We start from the raw sequence: 25,281 nt of genomic DNA on the forward strand, positions 1-25,281 counted from the left end.
AATATGCCAAGTAAAGTGGAACTAATCACAGTCAGCGCGTCAACTCACGGCTCTGGCTCAACTCATGCCGCTAGATGAAAAAAACAATCATACCTGACTGCGGTCGACAGCCGCTACAAACTACGCCCACATAATGGTACGGTAGATATCAAATGCATAAAGAACTAGATGCGGACCGACAGACTCGCCGGCGTTAGTAAATAGCCACCATCTTAAAGCAGTAGACTTCTCTGGAAGTCTGTTGTAGCAAACCTTCCGAGTGAACCTAATTAACTTTTTATCAAAAATACTCCTAAATTGGCAAAATCTTCACTTGAATCTACCTTTGAATGATGAAACAGTTTTAAAACTTTCACATGTCAAAAGTAGACAGAAGGGAAATTATGGAATAACGGGAGCAATTTTAACAACTTTAACGGTTGATTCACATTAAATTAATTGAATGTAGTTTAAAGCTGCTGATACAGAATGGGGACTTGAGTATTTTATTTACTGTTTTGAACTGTTAACTTGATACTGAAATCATAGTTTATTTAAGCCTGAGAGGATTTTCGTACGATTTGTGTAACTAATGTACGAAACATTAAAACCAGCTAATAGCTGGGGGGGGGGGGGGGGGGGTGTTTTCCATCAATAATCAATTTATAATCGAATGGTAGCCTCTGAATCGTAATCGAATTGTCCCACCTCTACCTCAAGTATGATTTCGCATTTATACAAAATTAAAGGTTAGTAAAACACTATCATGAACATTTCCCACCAGCTATCAGAGTTATCTCGCATGTTTAGTGTGTCTAGCGGTCGTAAAACATGTTTTTTTCTTCTCTCTGGCAGGTGTCAATGTTGAGAAAGAGAGTGTGTATAATGTAAACATGATACATTATATATACAGTGCCTTGCAAAAGTATTCGGCCCCCTTGAACCTTGCAACCTTTCGCCACATTTCAGGCTTCAAACATAAAGATATAACATTTTAATTTTTTGTCAAGAATCAACAACAAGTGGGACACAATCGTGAAGTGGAACAAAATTTATTGGATAATTTAAACTTTTTTAACAAATAAGAAACTGAAAAGTGGGGCGTGCAATATTATTCGGCCCCCTTGCGTTAATACTTTGTAGCGCCACCTTTTGCTCCAATTACAGCTGCAAGTCGCTTGGGGTATGTTTCTATCAGTTTTGCACATCGAGAGACTGATATACTTGCCCATTCTTCCTTGCTCGAGCTCAGTGAGGTTGGATGGAGAGTGTTTGTGAACAGCAGTCTTCAGCTCTTTCCACAGATTCTCGATTGGATTCAGGTCTGGACTTTGACTTGGCCATTCTAACACCTGGATACGTTTATTTTTTAACCATTCCATTGTAGATTTGGCTTTATGTTTTTGATCATTGTCCTGTTGGAAGATAAATCTCCGTCCCAGTCTCAGGTCTTGTGCAGATACCAACAGGTTTTCTTCCAGAATGTTCCTGTATTTGGCTGCATCCATCTTCCCGTCAATTTTAACCATCTTCCCTGTCCCTGCTGAAGAAAAGCAGGCCCAAACTATGAAGCTGCCACCACCATGTTTGACAGTGGGGATGGTGTGTTCAGGGTGATGAGCTGTGTTGCTTTTACGCCAAACATATCGTTTTGCATTGTGGCCAAAATTTCAATTTTGGTTTCATCTGACCAGAGCACCTTCTTCCACATGTTTGGTGTGTCTCCCAGGTGGCTTGTGGCAAACTTTAAACGAGACTTTTTATGGATATCTTTGAGAAATGGCTTTCTTCTTGCCACTCTTCCATAAAGGCCAGATTTGTGCAGTGTACGACTGATTGTTGTCCTATGGACAGACTCTCCCACCTCAGCTGTAGATCTCTGCAGTTCATCCAGAGTGATCATGGGCCTCTTGGCTGCATCTCTGATCAGTTTTCTCCTTGTTTGAGAAGAAAGTTTGGAAGGACGGCCGGGTCTTGGTAGATTTGCAGTGGTCTGATGCTCCTTCCATTTCAATATGATGGCTTGCACAGTGCTCCTTGAGATGTTTAAAGCTTGGGAAATCTTTTTGTATCCAAATCCGGCTTTAAACCTCTCCACAACAGTATCTCGGACCTGTCTGGTGTGTTCCTTGGTTTTCATAATGCTCTCTGCACTTTAAACAGAACCCTGAGACTATCACAGAGCAGGTGCATTTATACGGAGACTTGATTACACACAGGTGGATTCTCTTTATCATCATCGGTCATTTAGGACAACATTGGATCATTCAGAGATCCTCACTGAATTTCTGGAGTGAGTTTGCTGCACTGAAAGTAAAGGGGCCGAATAATATTGCACGCCCCACTTTTCAGTTTTTAATTTGTTAAAAAAGTTTAAATTATCCAATAAATGTTGTTCCACTTCACGATTTTGTCCCACTTGTTGTTGATTCTTGACAAAAAAATTAAATTTCATATCTTTATGTTTGAAGCCTGAAATGTGGCGAAAGGTTGCAAGATTCAAGGGGGCCGAATACTTTTGCAAGGCACTGTACATGGTTTTTATGAAAAACAATTCAATTATTTTTTTCATGATGGTAATAATGTTGAGCTGTGGCTTGGGGTTTAGGCTCACCTAATGGGTTGCATTCATTTTAATTTTATTTAGAATATTTGTTTTTTTAAAAAATGTATTTTAAGTTAACATCATACTTAGGTTCCAATTTGCTAATATGGTTTGAAAAATAAAAATGCTGTTCAATGGGAAAAGTTTAAACCTAGCCATCTCAAAGTAACACATTTTAGAGCTGTAATTGCAATACCGTAATATCGTGACACTGTTATATTTTGGCTTAAGGCAGTACTTCTCAAATAGTGGGGTGGGCCCCCCCAGGGGGGCGCAGAGCGATGCTGGGGGTGGCGCATGTGAGCTTGGGGAACATACTTTTTTGCCGTACTAGAATGAAGTGTAAGTGCGCATACACAGAGTGGGTGGCAGTGGCGCTCTAATTTTCAGCGTGTGCGCAGTTTTTTTTAACCAAACAAGAGCACACAGAAAAGAGCACTTGAGATATGAAAAGCTAAGACGAAGAAATATGAAGACGCGTATGTAGCATTTGGCTTTGACTTTTAGTACAGTGGGAGACGAGGACAGACCAGTCTGCTTACTTTGTCTAAAGATGTTCTCAACGGACAACAGGAATTTTTTTTTCAGCGAAAACATGCCGAATATTGGCAACAGTCGTCCCACTTTGTCAGTGTTACATCGGTAAATCAGCGAGCACTGTTAGCATCATATAAGGTGGCATAACAAGTTTTACTCAGTGCAAAATAACCCCACACCATAGCAAAGAAGCTGATACTGCCTGCAGCAAAAATAAAAACTGCCCCTTCTGTCCAATGACACTGTCCTTTTTGTTTTATTAATTTTTGTTGTTTCGGTGTAGTTGTTTGGCATATTGTCCTCGAGTTAATTTTGCTAATCAATTTGAAATTATTATTATTTATTGATTTTATTAAATTTTATTTTTCAGTATCAAACGGTCCAAAAATGTATTGAGTGTATATTTGCAGTAAGGATGTTGATGGTTTTTTTTTTTTTTTTTTTTTACACTTTATTTAAAGTTGATCGATATTACTTTCTGTCTTTAATATTAAAAAGGATACAATGTTACAGAGAGGTGTACATATAATGATAAGAATTTTAAAGACAAATAATACTGCAGTATATTTACGGTGAGTTGGGGGAGCGCGGAACATTTACATCTTCCTCGGGGGGGCGTAACAGAAAATAATTGAGAAGCACTGGCTTAAGGTTATCATACCGTCAGAATCTCATACCGGCAAAAGCCTAATTGGAATAGTACAAAAATAGAAAAAAATGTGGCAGGAATAAGTTTTACATATTCTCCTTTTGTTTGTGTTTTTTTTCCAAATTTCTAACTAAACCACCTCATATCGAAATGTATTACAGTGAAAAGTATTTGCCCCCTTTATTTAGAAACTGGATTTTTCTTTTCAATTCTCTGGGTGTTCTTTGTTACATGAAAATTAGTTTAATGAACTAAAACCTGTATGTCTGTGATAAATGTGAAGAAAAAATAGATCAAGAATGGAACAAATAACTACAATGGATAGACAAGAGAATTTTTTTAAACAGGAGGCGTGCAACTCCTTTTTTTTGTGCAGGAGTTTGTTGCTGTGCGAGTTCAAGATCCTCGAGTGCAGAATGAAGGCTTGTGGAATTCATATGTGGATTACAAGATATTCCTACATGTGAGTGGCGGTCCAGATTGTTGGAATGATTTGTGATAAGTTTTAAGAAAAGACACAAGTTGAAACAAGTGTGACATTTTTCCATCCCTGTTTTAGACAGTCATTCATTCAATTTTAGTTCACTCAAATAATAGTGACCTCAGCATATCACATCCCAGAGAACACGCGTGTAGACGGTTTCCTGGCGTTGTCGTGACATTTGTGGCTTTAGTGCAGTCGAGTCAGCAGCAGTGAGACCCCCTCGTGCTCTTGCATCACTGTCGGCACACAAATAGAAAATAAAATGACAAAACAGTTAGGATTTCTATGGCAACCTTTCTCTAATGCCAAATTTTTATTTGTGGATTTTTATTTTTAACAAATGATCACTGGACTAGGGATGTCGCCGATCAGATCACATGATCGGAAATCGGACGTGATTACGTCATTTTCGGAGGATTGGAATCGGGCAAAAAGATTGGGTTTTCAAATTTAATTTTTAATTTTTAACTATCAACTCATCGGCTGCCATTGATGGTTCGGATCGTTCGATTGCTGCCAGCATTCTAGTCAAATTGGATTGGACGTCTATTGCTGTCAAAAGCAGTGACATATGATCAGTCAATGCTTGTCTTTCTAATTGAAATGGCTTTGATGTCTAGAACTGACAATGGCAGTTAATGAGTTAAGGGCTACAAGAAACAATACAATCCTGAGGTATAAGCATTTTGGAAAAAAAAAAATCACAAATCACAACCAAAATAGCCCAATTTGTCACACGGAATCATTTTTTTTTTTAGTTTATTTTTGTCAACGTAAACAGTGAAATTCTACAGTTCCCTACAATGATTTCAACATGCCAGTTTAAGTGACTAATTCTATCAAGTGTTAAAACTGAGAACAACAGAATGTAGGCTGAACACAAGCTTCTTCCAAGCTGCGACACCGAGACGCAACGATTGTGATGCAGAATGGCCTTGCCTTTACACGGTGACTGCGAAGACGCAAACTTTAGATTTCAGCTTCCAAAGCGGCACGATTCAATTGCGGGGATTGCTCCGCAAGCATATGAATAGAACGCTCTCACTCCGATGACGCCAGCACTCGTACACGTCACTTTTGGCATCCGCACTCGCTGCCGCTAAACATTCAAAACGGCGAACATGGTGGATTGCTCCTTTAATTTACTGCTTTTATAATATTTTTAATTTAAATATGTTTTATGTTTGCGTTTTTGTGCCTTTTGAAGCAAAAGAAAAAAACGAGTGGACGTCATTGCTTCGAGTGGGCGGGTATGTTGTCTTCCGGTCTGAGGATGTTGTTTTCAAGGAAGTGCAGCATTGGCTGTCACCTTTTAAAACTGCACTGGCCCATAGGGCCTGGCTTGAACACTACATCATTTCTACGCGGAATTGCGACATCGTTCGAATGGAGGTGGAACCAAAACGTAACCATGAACTGTATTTTCTGCACTATAGGGCGCATCGGAGTATAAGGCGCAGCTTCAATGAATGGCCTTTTTAAAAGTTCTTTTCATATATAGGGTGCACTGTAAAGATGTCCCGATCACGTCATTTTCAAAGTATCAGAATCGGCAAAAAAATATCGGACATGCCTTTTTTAAATATATATATATATATATATTTTTTTTAAATTAAATCGTTTTCTAATTGTATTTAACGTTACAGACAAAATGTCTTACATTCATCCAGAGTTTTGAGAGAGTTTTGGCTTAAAGTAGGGCTATCAAATTTATCGCATAAACGGCGGTAATTAATTTTTTAAAAAATTAATCACGTTATAATATTTAATGCAATTAACGCATGCACTGCACGACCCACTCACGCATTGTCGCGTTCAATCTATAATGGCGCCGTTTTACCTATATATAGAGCTAACAGGCGGCGTACAATGGGTATAGAGAATTTTGGCAGACTTTGTAGCCTCTTTTTAATTGGCTAAAGCCTTAAAACCCCTCTCTCAACAGTTAGAAATATCGTGGAAAGCAATATGGGCAAGAACAGTAGTGGTTGATCTTTTCCTTAACACCCTATGTTACTTCCCAACGCAGAGAAGATATATTAAATGGTGCCACTACGCACAGTCATGGTTGCACTTCCCATCATGCATTTGGGCAGAACAGTTAAATGGCTACAGTATCATTTACTGAAAGCTCAACAAATACACTAGATGGCAATATTTAGTCACAATATACAAAGTCACATTTATCCTTTAAGAATTACAAGTCTTTCTATCCGTGGATCCCTCTCACAGAAAGAATGTTAATAATGTAAATGCCATCTTGAGGATTTATTGTCATAATAAACAAATACAGTACTTACGTACTGTATATTGAATGTATATATTCGTCCGAGTTTTATTCATTTTTTTCTTAATGCATTGCCAAAATATATATGATCGGGAAAAATTATCGGGAATGATTGGAATTGAATCGGGAGCAAAAAAAAAAAAAAAAAAGCAATCGGATCAGGAAATATCGGGATCGGCAGATACTCAAACTAAAACGATCGGGATCGGATCTGGAGCAAAAAAACATGATCGGAACAACCCTAGTGCACTGCATTATAAGGTACAGTAGTAGTAGTAGTAGTTGTGGTGGTTGGGGTTGTGCTATGCATCCTCTAGATGGAGCTGCGCTAAAGGGACTGTCATGAAATGACACATGAATGTGCATCGGATTATATGGTGCACTGTTGGCTTTTGAGAAAACTGAAGGCTTTTAGGTACAGAAAACATGGTAAATACTAACATGAAATGTGTGTCGTATTCTCGTAGCATCATCATGTAAATTTGCTGTCAACCCCCCATAGTGGCGCCTAAGTGTAGCTAGTTTGTTAGGTTCCAGCTCATTCTACAGACGTTATCAAGTGACTACTCGAGCTCATAGCCAATTCTTAAAGACGAGCTAATTTCAGCCATGGCTTGCTATTACATCTGGCTTTTTGTGCCTTGATAAAGCATCAATTGTATTTTATATTTTTCTACTGTTTTATATACATGAGCATTGTATCGCACATTGTGGTGTGTATATTTACTATATTTTTCGGACCATAAGTGGCACTTGAGTATAAAAGTGGCACTTGAGTATAAGTCGCTCCAGCCAAAAAATGCGCAATGAAGAGGAAAAAAACATAAGTTGCTCCGGAATATAAATCTCATTGTTTTTATGAATTACTGCCAATGTTGAAACACAGGCCTTGAGCGTCCTCTTGTGGTTTAACGTGAAAATAATATGTGAAATGATATAATATGTTAATAATTTCACACATACTGTAATGTGCTCCAGTCTAGAAGTCGAACTCTCGGCCAAACCATGAAAAAAAACTGCAACTTGTAGTCTGACAAATACAGTGCTTTGTTTACATTTATATTCAACGTTAGTTACATTATTGCATTATCGCAAACGGGAATGATCTATTATCGTACTTATTATCTTTAGTATGATTAATAATTTTTCGTAATGAAGCGAAAAAAGCTTCGAATAACTGTGCAAAATGAATTAATCGTGTACCGATGCTTACTTATATCGAGGTACCACTGTCTAGGGATATTGCAAAAAAATATATATATGTATGTGTATATATAAATATATAATATTTAATTGGTTGCAGACAAACAGTAAGGCGTTCACCGCCAAGACGTCATGTGTGCGGCGGCGCTACAGCGAGTTCGCATGGTTGAAGAAGAGGCTGCAGAAGAATGCTGGCTTGGTGTGAGTAAAGTGAACCTCTCTAAATTTGTGTATTTTTTTTCAGGAAACTCTCCCTATATCAAGTATTAGTTGTCTTTGTATTGTGGTGCCATCTTGCTACCAAGTAAATACTTTGCAGGGAGTTGACACTCAGATATAAGTGAACTTGATCACCATCTTGTGGCAGCTGTAGTCATTTACTCGCAGTGGAAACATTAATTTGAGCAACAATCCAATCAAATTGATCTTCTTACCAATTAGTTATTACTAGTAGACGTCCACTTGAAATGGATTGGACGTCTAGCGCCGTCAATAGCATTCACTAAGTTAAGCGGTGTCTGATCAAGCCGTGATAGCATTTACCGTACATTCAAGTGAGTGTGCAGTAATCTAGTTTATTTTTTATTTTTTTTAAACGTGGTATTTTTACAGTGTCTGCATCGGCCGATACCACACAGCCGGGTGATAAAATTGATATCAGAGGCAAAAAATGATATTAGTGCAACACTATTTTTTATTGCGGTAAATGTGTACATAAAATCGTATCAAAGGCTTTGGAATCGAATCAAGCAGACATTGTGATACTGGCAAATATAGTGTCATGAAATTGGTGATTAAAAAACTAGTCATCAATTGTGCAAACCCTTGCTATGCTTTTGTAAATAAACTGCATTCTGAGAGCTAAAAAAAAAAAACCTGAAAATAAACTTGAAATAATGATAAAGTAGCTCTAGTAGTGGGAACTATCTATCATGAGTTTGAGAAACATGCCTGTGGTCCTGCAGGCCAGTTCCAGACCTCCCCGGAAAGTCCTTCTTCTCTTTCAGCAATGAGGATTTCCTGGAACGGAGGCGGCAAGGACTTCAAGTCTTCCTGGACAAGTCAGTCCCATCGCCAGTCGCTGTTATTTTGTTCACGTTTCTTTTTGTTTTTATGTTTAAATTGGTATATTGGAAAAATCTATCATTGCGATTTTTTTGTGGGGGTTGTGATATATTGCGATATTGAAACTAGACGAATTTTCACCAGATAACTTGAATAGCTCCGCTTGGGATCGGCCTGAACGATAATGGAAAAATTAACATTGCGATATGCATTGCCAAGGCACCACACTTTTTGCAGTGGTTGCATTGGTGTGCCTAACTTTTTTCTTAAGGTGCACCAGCACCAAATTTAGGCACACACACATTTTTCATTGCATCACCATTAATGCCATACTTTTAATCACTCTCCATAACATTCATATCATTCATTCATCATTCTCACGAGGGTGCTGGAGCCTATCACGGCTAACTCCAGGCAGAAGGCGACCTGAGGTGGTTGCCAGCTAGTTGCAGTGCACTTATAGACACATGACCATTCACGCATACACTCACACGTACGGACAATTTTGGGGTGTTCAATCAGCCGAACCCCGAGAAAACCCACACAGGCACGGGAAGAACATGCAAACTCCACACAGGAAGACCAGAGATTGTAACCACGATCGCTGAACTTTGAGGTGGATGTGGTAATCAGTGTGCCACCGTGCCGCCTTCATAATATGAATGATTTTTCAAAACAAGAATAACTTAAAAATGCTTCTCTTTTTTAAATGCTTCATTGAGTGAGTCCACTCAGCTTCTCAAACCTCCCTCCTGCTAAGCAGTGCGACTAAACCTTTTCTGTCGGTGCAGCAGGCTTGGTACTGAAAGAATCTGACCTTCTAGCCCAGGGGTGCCCAATCCCGGTCCTCGAGAGCCCCTATCCAGCTTGTTTTCCGTGTCTCCCTCCTTTAACACACCTGAATCAAATGATCAGCTCATCAACAAGCTCTGCAGCAGCCTGATAACGATCCTGATTAGTTGATTCAGGTGTGTTAGAGGAGGAAGACATGGAAAACAAGCTGGATTGGGGCTCTCAAGGACCGGGATTGGGCACCACTGTTCTAGCTAGACCGCTGGAATCGCGCCAGCTGAATCGCCGTAGTCGCGCTGTCGCAGCGCCAACGACCCGAGCCGGCGAGACTCCGACAATCCGGCCAGGAGGCCAAACTCCGATCGTTCACCTTATTCTTAACCCTTTGTACTGACTCCATTTTGAAAGGTTTAAAGAAGGCTCACCGAGAATAAGGGTCGGCAGCGATCAAACAGAAAGGCGAAACAGACTCAGGCGAGGAGGCAAACTCGGTCCAAGGTCACCATTTCAGAAGTCAACAAAAGGTTCCCGAGAAAAAATGACAACACTTAGACAACATTGTCTCTGAAGGCTCTCGCGGGGCGGGCCGTGGACAGGAAGAAGGGTGTGTTTGGGATTATTGTCTGTTTGTGGATGGACAGGAGGATTCGGAAGTTACTGTTGTCAGGGAGTTACTGTTGTTAGGGCAACGAGGGTTGTGGATTTTGCCACCTCAGTGTCAAAGGGGCTCTTGGATTCTTATCTATCGTGTTATTCATTGGATATCGGGCGGTGTTCCTTGAGTTGGGACAGGGCGTCCCGCCATTTATTCTGGACTGTCCGGGAGAACTGATTGCGAGAGTTGCTGGTGCAGATGTGGGCTTGTCAGCGTCAATCTTGCTCATGACGCACACGTTGGGCTTCGTGCTATTCTGCTTGTTTTCCTTATACTATGGTATAAGTGCTGTTTACTTTATATTGGGTGTGTTCGAGTAATACAAACAGTCAAACAGTAAATACGAGAAACAATACTATTCCCTGATTGATTATAATACTGTGTTAGAATAATGCAAAAAGTTAGACGGTGCCTACGAGAAAAGGTACCATCTCTTTCAGTGCTTAAAGATGATTGACAGGTTTGTAGCTTTGATCTGGCGATGGACAACTCCTTAGCTCTACGATCAAAGACAACCCATTCATTGTGTAAGTGAGAGGCTGTTCTAATCATTCATTCAGCATGAGCTAATTATTGAAGCTGTACGTGCATGAAGAAAAACGAGTTTGCGTGTTCATTAAAAAAAAAAAATCAAAATATCGCATGTCCTCGTGATGTGAGTATTGCGCATCCGCACATCGCCATAACAATGTTCAAACGATATATCGTTCAGGCCTAGTTTAAATGCTTGTTTTGTGTGCGTGTATTCCAGGGTGGTAAACATGACAGTGTGTCTGTCGGACAGCCAGCTTCACCTGTTCCTTCAGACGCAGCTTCCTGTCGGCCACATCCTGGACTGCGTGCAAGGCCACACCCCTTACACTGTGACGGACGCAATTCTGACATACGCTTCTTCCAATCGCGGCTGGGCTCAGGCTCAGGAGGACGAAGTCGCCGTCAAGGAGCCGAGTCTCAATGTGTCTTACGAATCCATGGAAAGGTAAGGGCCGTGCCACTTCTTTACAGACTACATTAATAAAGTCAATTGTTTAAAAAAAAATAGCAAATGGAAAATCTGGTCTAGATCAGTGTTTTTAGTTCGTTGTTAAGTCACGGCACGTTTTTTCATTGGAAAAAATCTTGCAGCACACCACAAACCAAAAATGTTCTAAAATTGCTTTCTGTACCGTATGTTTACTTATTACCGTAATTTCCCGAATACAACGCGCACTTTTTCCCCCAAAATTTACTCGTAAAATCATGGGTGCGTGTTATTCACGGGTACAGGGACGGAGACAGAAAAATTTCATCACTATTCATGTTCCATTGTAAGCATGGACCAGCACATTATTACCTAATCCAAACGACAGCGATATAATAATCAAGTTTCATGTGGTAAATAATTGTTTTCATGATATTTTTCACATCTAATAAATTTAAAATGTTTTTTGTACTATTCGTTTATTATTTACTGGTACATTTTTCTAACCTTAGCGTTGCAACATGCTGGCACATGGCGATGTTGTCTTGAAGAGAACGTATACGGCGATCCGTTTCGTATAAATGTTGACCCTGTGGCGAGCTAGGACAGGAGTCTGAGGAAGAGGGTCGAACCACTGAGCCAAGCCGCGTTGTTTTATTTATATTGAAACTCACAAAGTAACAACGTACATCTTGCACGCAAATCACGGGACATTTGTTTACGTCCGGCTGGTCCCTTAACTAAACTCTTCCCCCCGGGAACTACACAACTTGCCAACATTAGTTCCGCTGATGAATTCTGTTAAATATTATATAACATATACACGATATATTATATGAATATAGTCTAATAGTATATATATCTATATATATATATATTAGGACTGTCAAAATTATTGCGTTAACGGGCGGTAATTAATTTTTAAAATTAATCACGTTAAAATGTTTGACACAATTAACGCGCATGCCCCGCTCAAACAGATTAAAATGACAGCACAGTGCAATGCCAACTTGTTACTTGTGTTTTTTGGAGGTTTTTCGCCCTCTGCTGGCGCTTGGGTGCGACTGATCTTGTGGGCTTAAGCACCCATGAGCATTGTGTGCTTATTGACATCAACAATGGCGGGCTACTAGTTTATTTTTTGATTGAAAATTTTACAAATTTTATTAAAACGAAAACATTAAGAGGGGTTTTAATATAACATTTCTATAACTTGTATTAACATTTATCTTTTAAGAACTACAAGTCTTTCTATCCATGGATCGCTTTGACAGAATGTTAATAATGTTAATGCCATCTTATTGTTTTATTGTTATAATAAACAAATACAGTACTTAAGTACCGTATGTTGAATGTATATATCCATCTTGTCTTATCTTTCCATTCCAACAATAATTTACAGAAAAATATGGCATAATATATATATAGAAATATATGACATGAGACTCATATCTATTGGTGCTAAAGTGCACTTTATACACAGGTACAAGAATTTTCCCTAGATTTTACAGGTAAAGTTGGGGTGCGCGTTATACACGGGTGCGCCTTATATTCAGGAAATTACGGTAAATAATTTCTCAGTATATATACTTAGTGTGAAACTTGAGCCTGTTTAGATGAACACAAAGCCGATATCCTGGCAGGAATCTTCTTCAACAGCTCTCAGTCAATTTTTTTTATAGCAGTTGAAAAGCTCAGAGTTATCAGACTTGGCCTTTAGCAATGTCTTTAATCGCAACAGGGCCAAGCATCTCGCCGACAATGGCTTTTCAGGCAGGTAGTATTGATGTTTCTGACAGTTTGGGACTTTTTGAATTTAGCAACAAGGTAACTGGCTTTGATTGCTTTCTCATTTACCTTTGTAGTTTTTCTCCAAAAAGTTGCCTGTTTTTCTGTGTTTTCACAAAGGCAAACAAAATAGTCAATCAACTTGTTTTAAAGCAAGGGGTGTTTCGTTTGGAGATGACGTTTAAGCTTGCCTGGCACCAGAGCGCTGTTGGATAGTGTTCAAGAACTGCTCTGATTTCTAGCCATCAGCTACCTTGCTATCCTCGACAACGTGTTGGAGTAAAAATACAGGGAGGATTGACGGTAGTCACATGGATAAAATGGACACTTTCGTGTATATCAACACTTGACGATGAGGGAGTGGCAAAAAATTGATCATTAGATGCATCGTGATTCGACACGTAACGATTCGATTACAATTCATAAATGTTCAAAAACGATGATTTTCCCTAATAACTTTATGACTGCCGCTCGTAGCGGAACGAAATTCAAGACACGTCTGCCGCCCGGACACCTTTAACGGAAGCACGCACAACGTTATGATGGATGCTGCCAGTTACTGAACGAGAGATTTACTCCTTTTCAAAAGACTGGAAAATAAATTTGTGTATGAGACAGGCAGGGACCCGGTGGTCCGCTTCTGTGCGCAAGTTATTTTTTAAAGCGAGAGGGGAAGAGAGAGAGTTCGTTGCTCTTTGTCTTTCAGTTGTCCAGCAGTAGGTTCAAGTCGTGTTAATTGGAAAAAGTCCCTAGTGTTTTGCCAAGTCCGTAGTCCGTCTATCAGAGGTGAGTACACAAACCCTCTTGTACTGTTTAGCCTTTATTGTTGTTGTTTTTGAGGTGTTACTAGTTAGTGCCGAGCGCTATGCTAATTAGCGACTTGTATTTCCATGTCAAATTGGTCGTTGTTTGGTGGTGTACAAAAGTTATTCCAGATGCAGAACGTGTAAAACCAGGATTAATTACAGCGGTAATACTACAAACATGCGAAATAGTACAGAAATTTTTGAAAACGAAGTATGTCGTACATTGGTTAAAAGAAGTCTTATTTCTAAAGACACTTGGTTTGTTTCCAGAAAAAGTGGAATTCATTTCACCAGTGTAAATTGTATTGTTGAGAGAAATAAGTACTGCTGTTTGAAACAGCTAATGTTTTTGCACTTTCTTGTGAAAAAGAGCATCTCGTTTTGTATAGGCAAGTTGAGAAATAAGTACTGCCTTTATTTAATTTTGCACTTTCTTGTCAAAAAAAAAAAGGGGGGGAAAATGCAGTTTAAGGCAGCTTTTTGTTGTATGGGCATGTTTCCATTGTTCCTGTTGAATCATTAGGATATTTTTTAATCAATAATGGACATAAATTTGTTTGGCTACTTTATTAATCAATGTTTGATGCATCGATAATCGTGATGACCGTGATCATCGTCAATACCGTGATCTTCGTTCAATAATCGAATCGAATCGTGGGGTGCCTAAGATGACACACTCCCACTTGACGAGTCTAATCAAATGATGTACAGTAGACGTGCTGGGGTTCAAATTGTCGCAGACTGTAAGGTGGCTGATGGCTAGAAATCCGAGCAGTTCTTGAACGCAACACAAGCAATACCTCGCTCATCTGCACATGACCGAGAACTTTCTACCTACTTTTTCCTTCCTACTGCAACTCCGCCCGACGACGTAAAAAAGCACTGGTCTAGATTATAAATTAGGGCTGCAGCTATCGATTATTTTAGTAGTCGATTAATCGATGAACTATTTAGTTTGAATAATCGAGTAATCGGATTATGAACATAAAAAATTAAAATACCTGAGCTGAGCCTCGAACGGTATAAAAAAATATATATATAATAATAATAATAAGGATCAATGTACAACAAAAGAACAATTGGCTAACTTACATAACAAAAGTCCGCTAGCTAACTTTTTATTTTTTTATTTTTACAGTGCTCTTAACAAATGGTTCGGACACATATTCCCACAAAAAACGGCTAAATATACCTATAGACTAAAATACGAATGTATTAAAAAAAAAACTTTTGCGCAAACAGAAACTTATCTTAGGTTGGTCTTAACAGGGAGCAGCTGGATTCAGCCATGTGAAATGAGGCAGACTAGAGGGCAGTGTATCCACCCAAATCAATAAAGCTAAATGCAAACACTTTCAAAACAAACCATTACAACGACACTTTAATTAAACAAATACTCGAAGCAGCAAAAATTTAATTCGAATGTTTTTTCTAATCGAACACTCGAGTCAATCACTTAATCATTGCAGCACTATTATAAATCCAGGCCAATTGTCTGTATTCTTATTTATTGATATTTATACTGTAAACAAATTTTCCTCTCAGCCCGGCTCCTCATCAGCCTCGTTCTCACGACCAAGACGGAGTTAGCCTGCCGCTTTTCCCGCCCGGTGCCGACGACGTACTCGAACCTCTGGACCTGACCACTCAGGACAAAGCCACGCCGGCTATCTTCTACCTGGGAAATGAGCGGACGGTGACAGAAGATGCCACGCCTGGAAGCGGTCCCATGGAGACCCCCGTGGAGGTCCACGCTTCTGTGGTTACGAACATTGAGGAGGAGGACATTGGAAGTTCAAGTCTTCAGGAGGACGCACAGGCGGAGGTTCTGGTTGCGTGTTCTGAAGCAGAAGAGGAAAACGCGCCTGTACAGGAACTCGTGCTTGAAGCGGTCACGTCTAGACAGGAAGCTGTAAGCGAGGTGGACGCCGCCTCTCTCACATCGTCAAATGAGAGCATCGTACAAGTCAGCGATGAAGAAGACTTGGTCAGCCATGAGCGTTTGTCACCAAACGGCTTTGTCAAGACACCTCTCGAGGATGACAACCGCTGGTTACAGGTGCCGGGCGGAGCCGCTACGGACCTCCAAGCGAACGGTCCCACTGACCGGGAGCTGAGTAACTCTTTGGATGTCAATTTTGCTGAGAATGACTTTAGCGTGTTGGGCAGCAGCTCTGCTCCTGATTTAGCTCATGGGAACAATTCAGATTTGTCAGACTGAAAAGGATATTTAGTTTAGAATTTTTTTTTTGTTCTGAATGGTGTCATAATCAAACACTTTTATCAAAATGTTACGTTCTTTCTCTAACTTACGCTTACAGAAACTCAACCATTTTCAGACAAAAGACAATTGTCTATACTTGCCACAAGATGGTGACAAAGCACTTTTTTTGCTTGCTTCAACATATTTTGCAGCAAAACTATTCTCCAACATTGCTTTGACCTGAGCACTAAAACGGCGATTAGGATGTAGAACATCAGTTGGTAATCTTGAATATATAGCATTATGAACAATGCATTTTTTTTTTTTTCCTCAGAAAGTCGATGCTGGTTTGTGGACGCCTCAGCTCTAATTTGTCATGTCACTTTTGGGACAGCAGAGGGCGCTGAGGAATTTCGTATTTTTAAAACAACTTTGCAACTATAAAATGAAAATATAATATTGGAAATAAGGCCACTATATCTTTCTATCTGACGTTTTGAACGTCAGCTTTGCACAGGAAACATTCAAAGTTGCCAGACATAAGAGGTTGTTGTTTGTTTTTTTGTTTTAACACGATACATTTTAATTATTGACAGCAGGCATCGGCGTTTTTAGTTGTGTATTGTCGCTTTAGCGTCAGCAGAGGGCGCCAAAGTTGACATTTTATTCGTTTCTAATTGTATTGATAAAAAAGGGACTGAGTTAAATCTCGTTCTGCATTAAAATTTAGTTTGTTTTGTTTTGTTTTAGTTGTTTCACCACTGATATTTTGCTGGGACGTTTCCCAGTGAGATTAACTTCTGTTTGTTGATTACACCAATGTGTAATTTTATTTGACCAAATAAAGTCACTAATGTGGGCGTTCTCACTAGCTGCACTACTTAATTCAACAGATAACTGCATAGAAAGTTTCATTTACCATTCTGACAGACTTGAGACGTGGCAAATAAATATGATAAATGTGACGTCACTCAAGCCACGATTATGCAGGCTGTAGCACATCAATGGTGATAAACTCAAATTAAGCCAAAAGTAGCTAAGAAAATAGGCATGCACACTTAATAGTTTCTGTACTCGTGCAATCTGTCACTTTCTCCGTGTGGGACTAATGCAAAGTCCGCTTCACTTACTGGATCCATTTAAGCTTGTTTCTCCAATAGACTCATACTACAGTGGGTTACTGATGCGTAATGAGTAGGCAGGAGAAGCTGAAATGCCGTAATTTTTGGATTATAAGCCACTATTTCCCCCCCCCCCCAAATTTTGAATCATGCGGCTTATAGTCCAGTGCGGTTTATTTGTTGATTTACTGTATTTAGGTTAATAGGTAACACTTTGACATAGACGTCTGCCACAAGACCACCATAATTATGACGTGACACTATCCTGGGCATTAATGAATGCTTATGTCAGATGTCATTAAGTGTCGTCTGGTAAATTATGTCACTAACTACATTTATTTCCAGATCTGATCTTTTACGTCCATTCAAAAAATGCCACATGACACAAAATTACATCTGTCATAAGCATTCATTAATGCTAATGGCAGTGTAATGTCAGGTTTCAGAAAAAGTTGAGTGCCTTCTTATTTTGTGTAAGATTTATAAATGTCATCCTAAGGATTTGTGTTTGAACTTGACAAGTATGATGGTCTTATGACAGTATTATGGTGCTGCTGTCGAATAAAGTGTTACCAAATACCATAACTAGCTGTTAATGGAACAAATGGAACAGTAACTGAAGAAATAATTAGCACGGAACATGATTTTTGATTGTTATTTACATCTGTAGCGCCACAATGCATGCTAGGAGGCATGTTGGATGACAACAGTGTTAACAGCAGGTGGCAGGAGAGGTTGACTGTCTCCCCCGAGGGAGTAGTGATGGCCAAATGAAACTTTCTGAAGCAATGAAGGATCAATGGTGGTTCATTTGGTCTTATGACAATCGTATGATGACGCTGTCAAATAAAGTGGTGCCGGTTAATATCTTTTGGTGTAAATATAATACAGGGAGGACAGCTGCGGCTTATACTCCGGTGCAGCTTATCTATGAACAAATTTTGTTTTCATGTCAAATTTTGTGGGTGGCGGCTTATAGTCTGAAAATTACGGTACTCGCATTTAAACTGGCTAAAGTAATACGAGCATTTCAATTCTGACAATGACTATTTTGTCTACTTCCTGGAATAATTGGCTACTATTCATGTTTTTCTCCACTATTACACATTGGAGAAGTGAAATTGTTTTTTCGCACTTATTCAAGATTCTTTTAATTTATTTTATTTCTTTTAAACAATGTGAATGGCAAGGTTAAAGAGTAATCAGGACGCCTTGTCTCGTACCTGCTGCAGCTCACAGGATATAGGCAGGGTGCAGGAAGTCTTTGGGGACGATACCCACGGTGCCATTCAGCTCACCGACCCACCAGCCGTCCAGGTTGTACTCCTGGAAAAGCACGTGAATCATTCTTAATGTGAAGGCCTCTAATGACAAAACATACTGGATCACACTCGACAAACCACTTAAATTATTAATTTATGGAAGGAGACATTTAGCAAACTACACACAAGGGCAAGGGAATTAATCAGGAATTCAATTATATTAAAAAAAAAAATGTTGAATGAACATGTAAACTGGTTGCTATTATCCATATTTTAATTTACAATTAAATCAACCTAATTAATTATAATTACATTTTGAAAGTATAATTAATATATTGGGTACAAAAAATTTGAACGAATATTGTAGGCTTTTAATAAATCAATAAACACATCACAAATAGTTAAATTACATAGACCAAATTTGTAATTATTAAAATAAATTTGAAGATTTGTTAAATGTAGCTGTAATTTGAAATGAATAACAAAAGAAATACATAGTGGTGGTGGCCTTAAGTCACACTAAAGTTGATTTAAAAATTATATATATATATATATATTAATAGTATTTAACTCATTGCATGCCATGTATGAAAGGGTTAATAACACTGGTCTACAAAATTTTGGAAAATATCTGCTTTAAAGATACAAATGGTTAAACCGTAGTTCCGTGGTGACATAGATTGGAAAATAAATTATTATAGTGCTGGTTGGCCAAAGATACATTGGTATAATTATATCTGTTTTACAAATTGTTACATTTGACATAAGATGGATATATTGGTGTGTGCTACCTCTTATTAAAAAAAAACCTTTTTTTTTTTTTTTTTTTTAAACAGGATTTTTGTAATACATTTGACCTAAATTACTTTGATTTTAACATTTCAGCCAGATACTGTATCCAAAAACTATAACCAATTAACTTTTTTTATATCATTTTCCATGTTTAGTGAGTCTCACTATTATCCAGGAGGCCTTTAGCTTGTAGACCAGTGTAATTATTGACTAAATACAAAAAAAAAAAAAAAAAAAAAAAAATCCTTGTTATGGTCCTTGTCATTGTCCTGGATAAACTATTTTCAATTGTGTGTTGTTTTTAGATTAAAATTTATTAATTTAAAAAATAATAATATTAATAAAAAAGGTTTTCTGTTCGTCTGCAGTGTTGCTGTCCACTCTGCTATGTTGTGTTAGTGTCCCTTTAAGATACTTCAACATTTATTAATGACATCACACCAGTGGTGAGGAATTCAACCGTGGTAAGCGATCTTATTTTTCATAACATAAAAAAACAAAAACAAAAAAAAACATTAAAAATCTGATTTTGCAATTTTATGAAGTGCATTCATTGTGTTTGATCATAATGTGTCCACTCTGTTAAAGGTATATACTAGTGTATCCAAAAAAATAATTGAACCATTTCAAAACGTTTGTTTGTAAAATTTCTCATCAAATTCAAGCGTACAGGCTCCTAAATTAGATTTTTAAAATTTAATTTACTTCTGGTAAAAGGCTGTTGTAGAATTTTGCTATGTAACCAATGTGTTTTATTCAAATTTAGTTTATAAAATAATAGGGAAAAAAATCATTGTTATGGTTCTTGTCATTGTCCCGGATAAACTATTTTCAATCGTGTGTTGTTTAGAGATTAAAATTTATTAATTTAAAAAATAACAAGATTAATACAAAAAGGTTTTCTGTTCGTCTGCAGTGTTGCTGTCCACTCTGCTATGTTGTGTTAGTGTCCCTTTAAGATACTTCGCCATTTATTACTGACATCACACCAGTGGTGAGGAATTCAACTGTGGTAAGCGATCTTATTTTTCATAACATTAAAAAAAAAAAAAAACATTAAAAATCAGATTTTGTAATTTTATGAAGTGCATTCATTGTGGTTGATCATAATGTGTCCACTCTGTTAAAGGTATATACTACTGTATCCCAAAAAATAATTGAACCATTTCAAAACGTTTTTTTGTAAAATTTCTCATCAATTCAAGCGTACAGGCTCCTAAATTTGATTTTTAAAATTTTAATTTACTTCTGGTAAAAGGCTGTTGTAGAATTTTGCTATGTAACCAATGTGTTTTATTCAAATTTAGTCTATAAAATAATAGGGGGGAAAAATCATTGTTATGGTCCTTGTCATTGTCCCGGATAAACTATTTTCAATCGTGTGTTATTTTTAGATTAAAATTTATTAATTTAAAAAATAACAAGATTAATACAAAAAGGTTTTCTGTTCGTCTGCAGTGTTGCTGTCCACTCTGCTATGTTGTGTTAGTGTCCCTTTAAGATACTTCGCCATTTATTACTGACATCACACCAGTGGTGAGGAATTCAACTGTGGTAAGCGATCTTATTTTTCATAACATTAAAAAAAAAAAAAAACATTAAAAATCAGATTTTGTAATTTTATGAAGTGCATTCATTGTGGTTGATCATAATGTGTCCACTCTGTTAAAGGTATATACTACTGTATCCCAAAAAATAATTGAACCATTTCAAAACGTTTTTTTGTAAAATTTCTCATCAATTCAAGCGTACAGGCTCCTAAATTTGATTTTTAAAATTTTAATTTACTTCTGGTAAAAGGCTGTTGTAGAATTTTGCTATGTAACCAATGTGTTTTATTCAAATTTAGTCTATAAAATAATAGGGGGGAAAAATCATTGTTATGGTCCTTGTCATTGTCCCGGATAAACTATTTTCAATCGTGTGTTATTTTTAGATTAAAATTTATTAATTTAAAAAATAATAATATTAATAAAAAGGTTTTCTGTTCGTCCACAGGGTCGCTGTCCACTCTGCTATGTTGTGTTAGTGTCCCTTTAAGATACTTCGCCATTTATTAATGACATCACACCATTATTTGTAAAATTTCTCATCAATTATCAGAAGGAAGTTTAGCACTTTAGCACAAAATGTCCCCTCTGTCAATGTCCACTCTGCTATGTTCAAATGGCACCTTAAAAAAAAAGAAAAAAACTATAGGTTTTATTTGCGTATGTTTTAACATAATGTCCTAATTTTAATATAACTGGGTATACCTGGGGACGCATATCTGATTTTCCCATTAAGCTATCTTAATACAACATACCCGAAGTTCTGCACTTCCAAAAAACAGTAAACGCAATCATTCAGCTGAGATACTTTGTGTGTAATTGAAAAACAATAAATGAAGTGAGTAAACCTTCGAGTTATGAAAAAAAATCATACATATTTGAACTTTCGTTACAGCATAAACATGATTAACTCTTGTTGCCTTGAGGAGTTAAATTATGTTAGTATTGCACCATATGAAAAAAAAACAAATGAAACAAGTGAGCCGCCAGCAGGTGGAAGAACAGATGTTAATTGTCTTTTTATTGGATAACTCACTTTCATTGTTTTTGTTAGTGCGTTTTGGAAAGTCGAAGTGGACTACATAATCAGAACAATGCAGTATAGACTTTTTTTTCTTTTTAACCAAAGATCTGATCAGGTCAATCAATCTATCGATCAATTTATCTATTCAAGCGTCAACATTCACTATCCGGTTTGTTAAGGAGGGGTTGTCTCACAGAAAGTCTCCCAAGGGGTTGTCGCCACACTTTTGCAGCCGCCTCAGTGACAAGAGAATTTTATTTATTTGTGCCGCCCATCTGTGCAAAACACTCTGAAATTCTCCCCCGGAAAGGTCTTTTGGACTATCGGCGCCGCCATTTTAATACGAGCGGAAGAGCCAATGGCGTTGGGAGTCTGTCAGGCGTGCAGAGTCCATCTTCCTCGCGCTTGCAAAGGGTTCATCCAGAGTACACCTGCTGTAATGGCCACATCCCCGAGTGAATTATCCAAATGACAAAAACTACGTGCCCCTCCTTCTGTTTGATGTCTTTTTATAAGGGGGAATGGCGGGAGGGCCGAGCGGGGGGCCGAACGAGGGCTGAGCGGGGGGCTCGCTTTGGTGGTGATTGAGCAACTCGCTTAATATTCTGGCCAAATGCGATAAAAGGAGTCACTTTTCCCTTTTTTGGACAAATGGTTGTGTTTTTTTGTGAGTAAAAGTTATGATTTTTTAAATTGAACTCTTTTAGTGACAGCAAGCCGTGGCTCCAGAGCCACTTGTGGCTCTATTCATCCATCCGCCATCACTTTCAAATAGTTTTAAAATTGATAGACGTCCAATTCATTTGCACTGGGAAAGGTTGGTAGCAATCAAATAGCAATCCAAATGGATTGGATGTTTTTTAGTGTCAATGGGAGCCAATGAGTTCATTAGAAACAGTTGTTCTAGAGCAGGGGTCCCCAACGACCGGGCCGCGGACCGGTACCGGTCCGTGGCGCATTTGGTACCGGGCCGCGCAGAAATAATAAATAGTTTTTTAACGACTGCATTCTGGCCGATTGACTTTCGCCTGTGCAGCTTAACACACCAATATCCCTGTCTACTCTAGATATACAACTACAGAATAGGAGGTCGTCATAGAAATACATTGATTGGACTGTTAGCAGTGCATTTTGTTTTGTATATCTATGTGCACTTGGCCTCGATAATAACGTATCGAAGGTCGTCGCCCATCACATTTGTTCTCGGAAATAATTAGCCCCCACACTTGAACGACTGAAAAACAGACGTCTTTGGACAGATTTTTTTACGGGGTAAAGGGAACCTGACGAGCCAGAAGATGAGCCTACAACCTCGAACAAAACAAAATCTATGCTACTTCCCTAAAGACCCATGAACTGCGAAGAAGTGGATTCGTGACCAGTATGTGAATAAACCAAGTGATTCGAGCATGTCTGTGCAACAGGAATATAAGCTTGTAGACATTGCAAATCACGGTGACCTTAAACGTACATTTGAGACAACAACTCTGCCGAGGTTCTGGATTAAAGTCATTTCGGAATATCCTGACACTCGCTAGGAGAGCACTAAATACTGTGCTACAATTTCCAACATTGTATCTTTGTGAAGCGGGCTTCTCTCACTCTCCCATCTCGGGACCATCTCGTCTCAACGAAACAAGTTCAGGCCTCCCACTGATTCAGCGAGTGAGTTTTCCCTGCACTTAGCACGACGGGGCTAACAACAAATGTTATTTTATGTTTGCTGTATTTTTCTGCCGCACATTGTGGTGTTCTGACAAATTTGGGATGCGCGTAACGTTAAAAATGACCGCGAATGCAGTGATTCCAAAGTACACACTACAAACTTTCTTTAAAGAAAGGAATATTAACTAAAGATGTCCCGATCGATCGGCATCCCGATCACGTCATTTTCAAAGTATCTGAATCGGCAAAAAAATATCGGACATGCCTTTTTTTAATATATATATATTTTTTAATTGAATCGTTTTCGAATTGTATTTAACGTTACAGACAAAATGGTTTACACTCATCCAGAGTCTTTAGTTTTGGCTTAAAATAGGGCTATCAAATTTATCGCGTTAACGGCGGTAATCAATTTTTTAAAAATTAATCACGTTAAAGTATTTAACGCAATTACCGCATGCGCTGCACGACCCACTCACGCATTGTCGCGTTCAATCTATAACGGCGCTGTTTTATCTATATATAGAGGTAAAACGCAGCGTAAAATGAGTGGAGTGAATTTTGGCAGTCTTTTGAGCCTTTTTTTTAATTGGCAAAAGCCTTAAAATCCCTCTCTCAACAATTAGAAATATCGTGAGAAGCAATGTGGGGAAGAAAGATAATGGTTTATCTTTTTCTTAACACCCTATGTTCTTTCCCAATGCAGAGAAGATATATCAATTGGTGCCACTACGCAGTCATGGTTGCATTTCCCATCATGCATTTGGGCAGAACAGTTAAATGGCTACAGTATCATTTACTGAAAGCTCAACAAATACACTAGATGGCAATATTTAGTCACAATATACAAAGTCACATTTATCCTTTAAGAATTACAAGTCTTTCTATCCGTGGATCCCTCTCACAGAAAGAATGTTAATAATGTAAATGCCATCTTGAGGATTTATTGTCATAATAAACAAATACAGTACTTATGTACTGTATGTTGAATGTATATATTCGTCCGAGTTTTATTCATTTTTTTCTTAATGCATTGCCAAAATGTATATGATCGGGAAAAATTATCGGGAATGATTGGAATTGAATAGGGTGCAAAAAAAAAAAGCAATCGGATCGGGAAATATCGGGATCGGCAGATACTCAAACTAAAACGATCGGGATCGGATCGGGAGCAAAAAAAAATGATCGGAACAACCCTAATATTAACTAACATTTGCCATGTTAGCTGCACACAACAACTGCACGCAGCTCTCTCACTTAACGACTTTGCCGTGTCGTTAAGCATTAATTTACGCCGTTTTTGTGTTGCACATGTATGGTTATGATGTAAATAGTTTTTTAGCACCGTTGGATAACATTGAGAGTCAAAACTGAATATAAAAGAGGGCTTTTTTCACCGCCACAAAAGCTTTAGGAGCCAAATTTTATAAGGGTGCAAAATTTGACAGAACACCAGTCCGTGAAAAAAAGACCCAAATCACACCAGCCCGTGGTGCAAAAAAGGTTGGGGACCCCTGGTCTAGAGTGGGAACCACATAGGTATTTTTTTAACCCTTCAAGTGTGGCCTACATTATAGTACATGGAGGAAATTCCATAATCATGTGCCGTCAATGTTTTGGTGGTTGACAGTTTGCGGATATACTTCTATATGTACTAGTCGTAAATGGAGCAAATTCTATCTCCGTACGCCAATAACATGGCAAGAGGTAGGTTGGTCACTGAATAATAAAAGAGCTCATACGAGAGTTAAGGGAGCTTGAAGGACAGCGAAAAGGACGTTATGAACAAAAAAAAAACAAAAACCACCCATTTTACAACATGTTTAACACTGGTCAATAGTATTCAAAACTAG

The 25,281-nt window shown here is 38.2% G+C and overlaps 2 protein-coding genes across 7 annotated transcripts in view; one reads left to right on the forward strand and one right to left on the reverse strand.

Moving 5' to 3' along the window:
- The window catches only part of snx11 (sorting nexin 11), a 29,608-nt gene extending 12,734 nt beyond the window's left edge, over positions 1-16,874 (forward strand). For 2 of the 6 annotated variants that reach the window (XM_057825201.1, XM_057825200.1), the window contains exons 3-7: positions 4,147-4,233; positions 7,845-7,945; positions 8,710-8,805; positions 11,008-11,235; positions 15,357-16,874. In XM_057825201.1, coding sequence (XP_057681184.1) covers positions 4,147-4,233; positions 7,845-7,945; positions 8,710-8,805; positions 11,008-11,235; positions 15,357-16,032 — 1,188 coding nt within the window. In that variant the 3' untranslated portion in view covers positions 16,033-16,874. The remainder of the gene's footprint in view (positions 1-4,146; positions 4,234-7,844; positions 7,946-8,709; positions 8,806-11,007; positions 11,236-15,356) is intronic. The other 4 variants (XM_057825203.1, XM_057825202.1, XM_057825204.1 and 1 more) reach the window with 3 other exon arrangements.
- The window catches only part of skap1 (src kinase associated phosphoprotein 1), a 122,787-nt gene continuing 101,053 nt past the window's right edge, over positions 3,548-25,281 (reverse strand). Inside the window, exons 12-13 of the mRNA XM_057825206.1 lie at positions 18,359-18,461; positions 3,548-4,490 (exon numbers count right to left, since the gene is read on the reverse strand). Of these exons, the coding sequence (XP_057681189.1) occupies positions 18,369-18,461 (93 nt within the window). The 3' untranslated portion in view covers positions 3,548-4,490; positions 18,359-18,368. The remainder of the gene's footprint in view (positions 4,491-18,358; positions 18,462-25,281) is intronic.

The sequence above is a fragment of the Corythoichthys intestinalis genome, chromosome 21 (assembly GCF_030265065.1).
Source record: "Corythoichthys intestinalis isolate RoL2023-P3 chromosome 21, ASM3026506v1, whole genome shotgun sequence".
NCBI classification, from domain to species: domain Eukaryota; kingdom Metazoa; phylum Chordata; class Actinopteri; order Syngnathiformes; family Syngnathidae; genus Corythoichthys; species Corythoichthys intestinalis.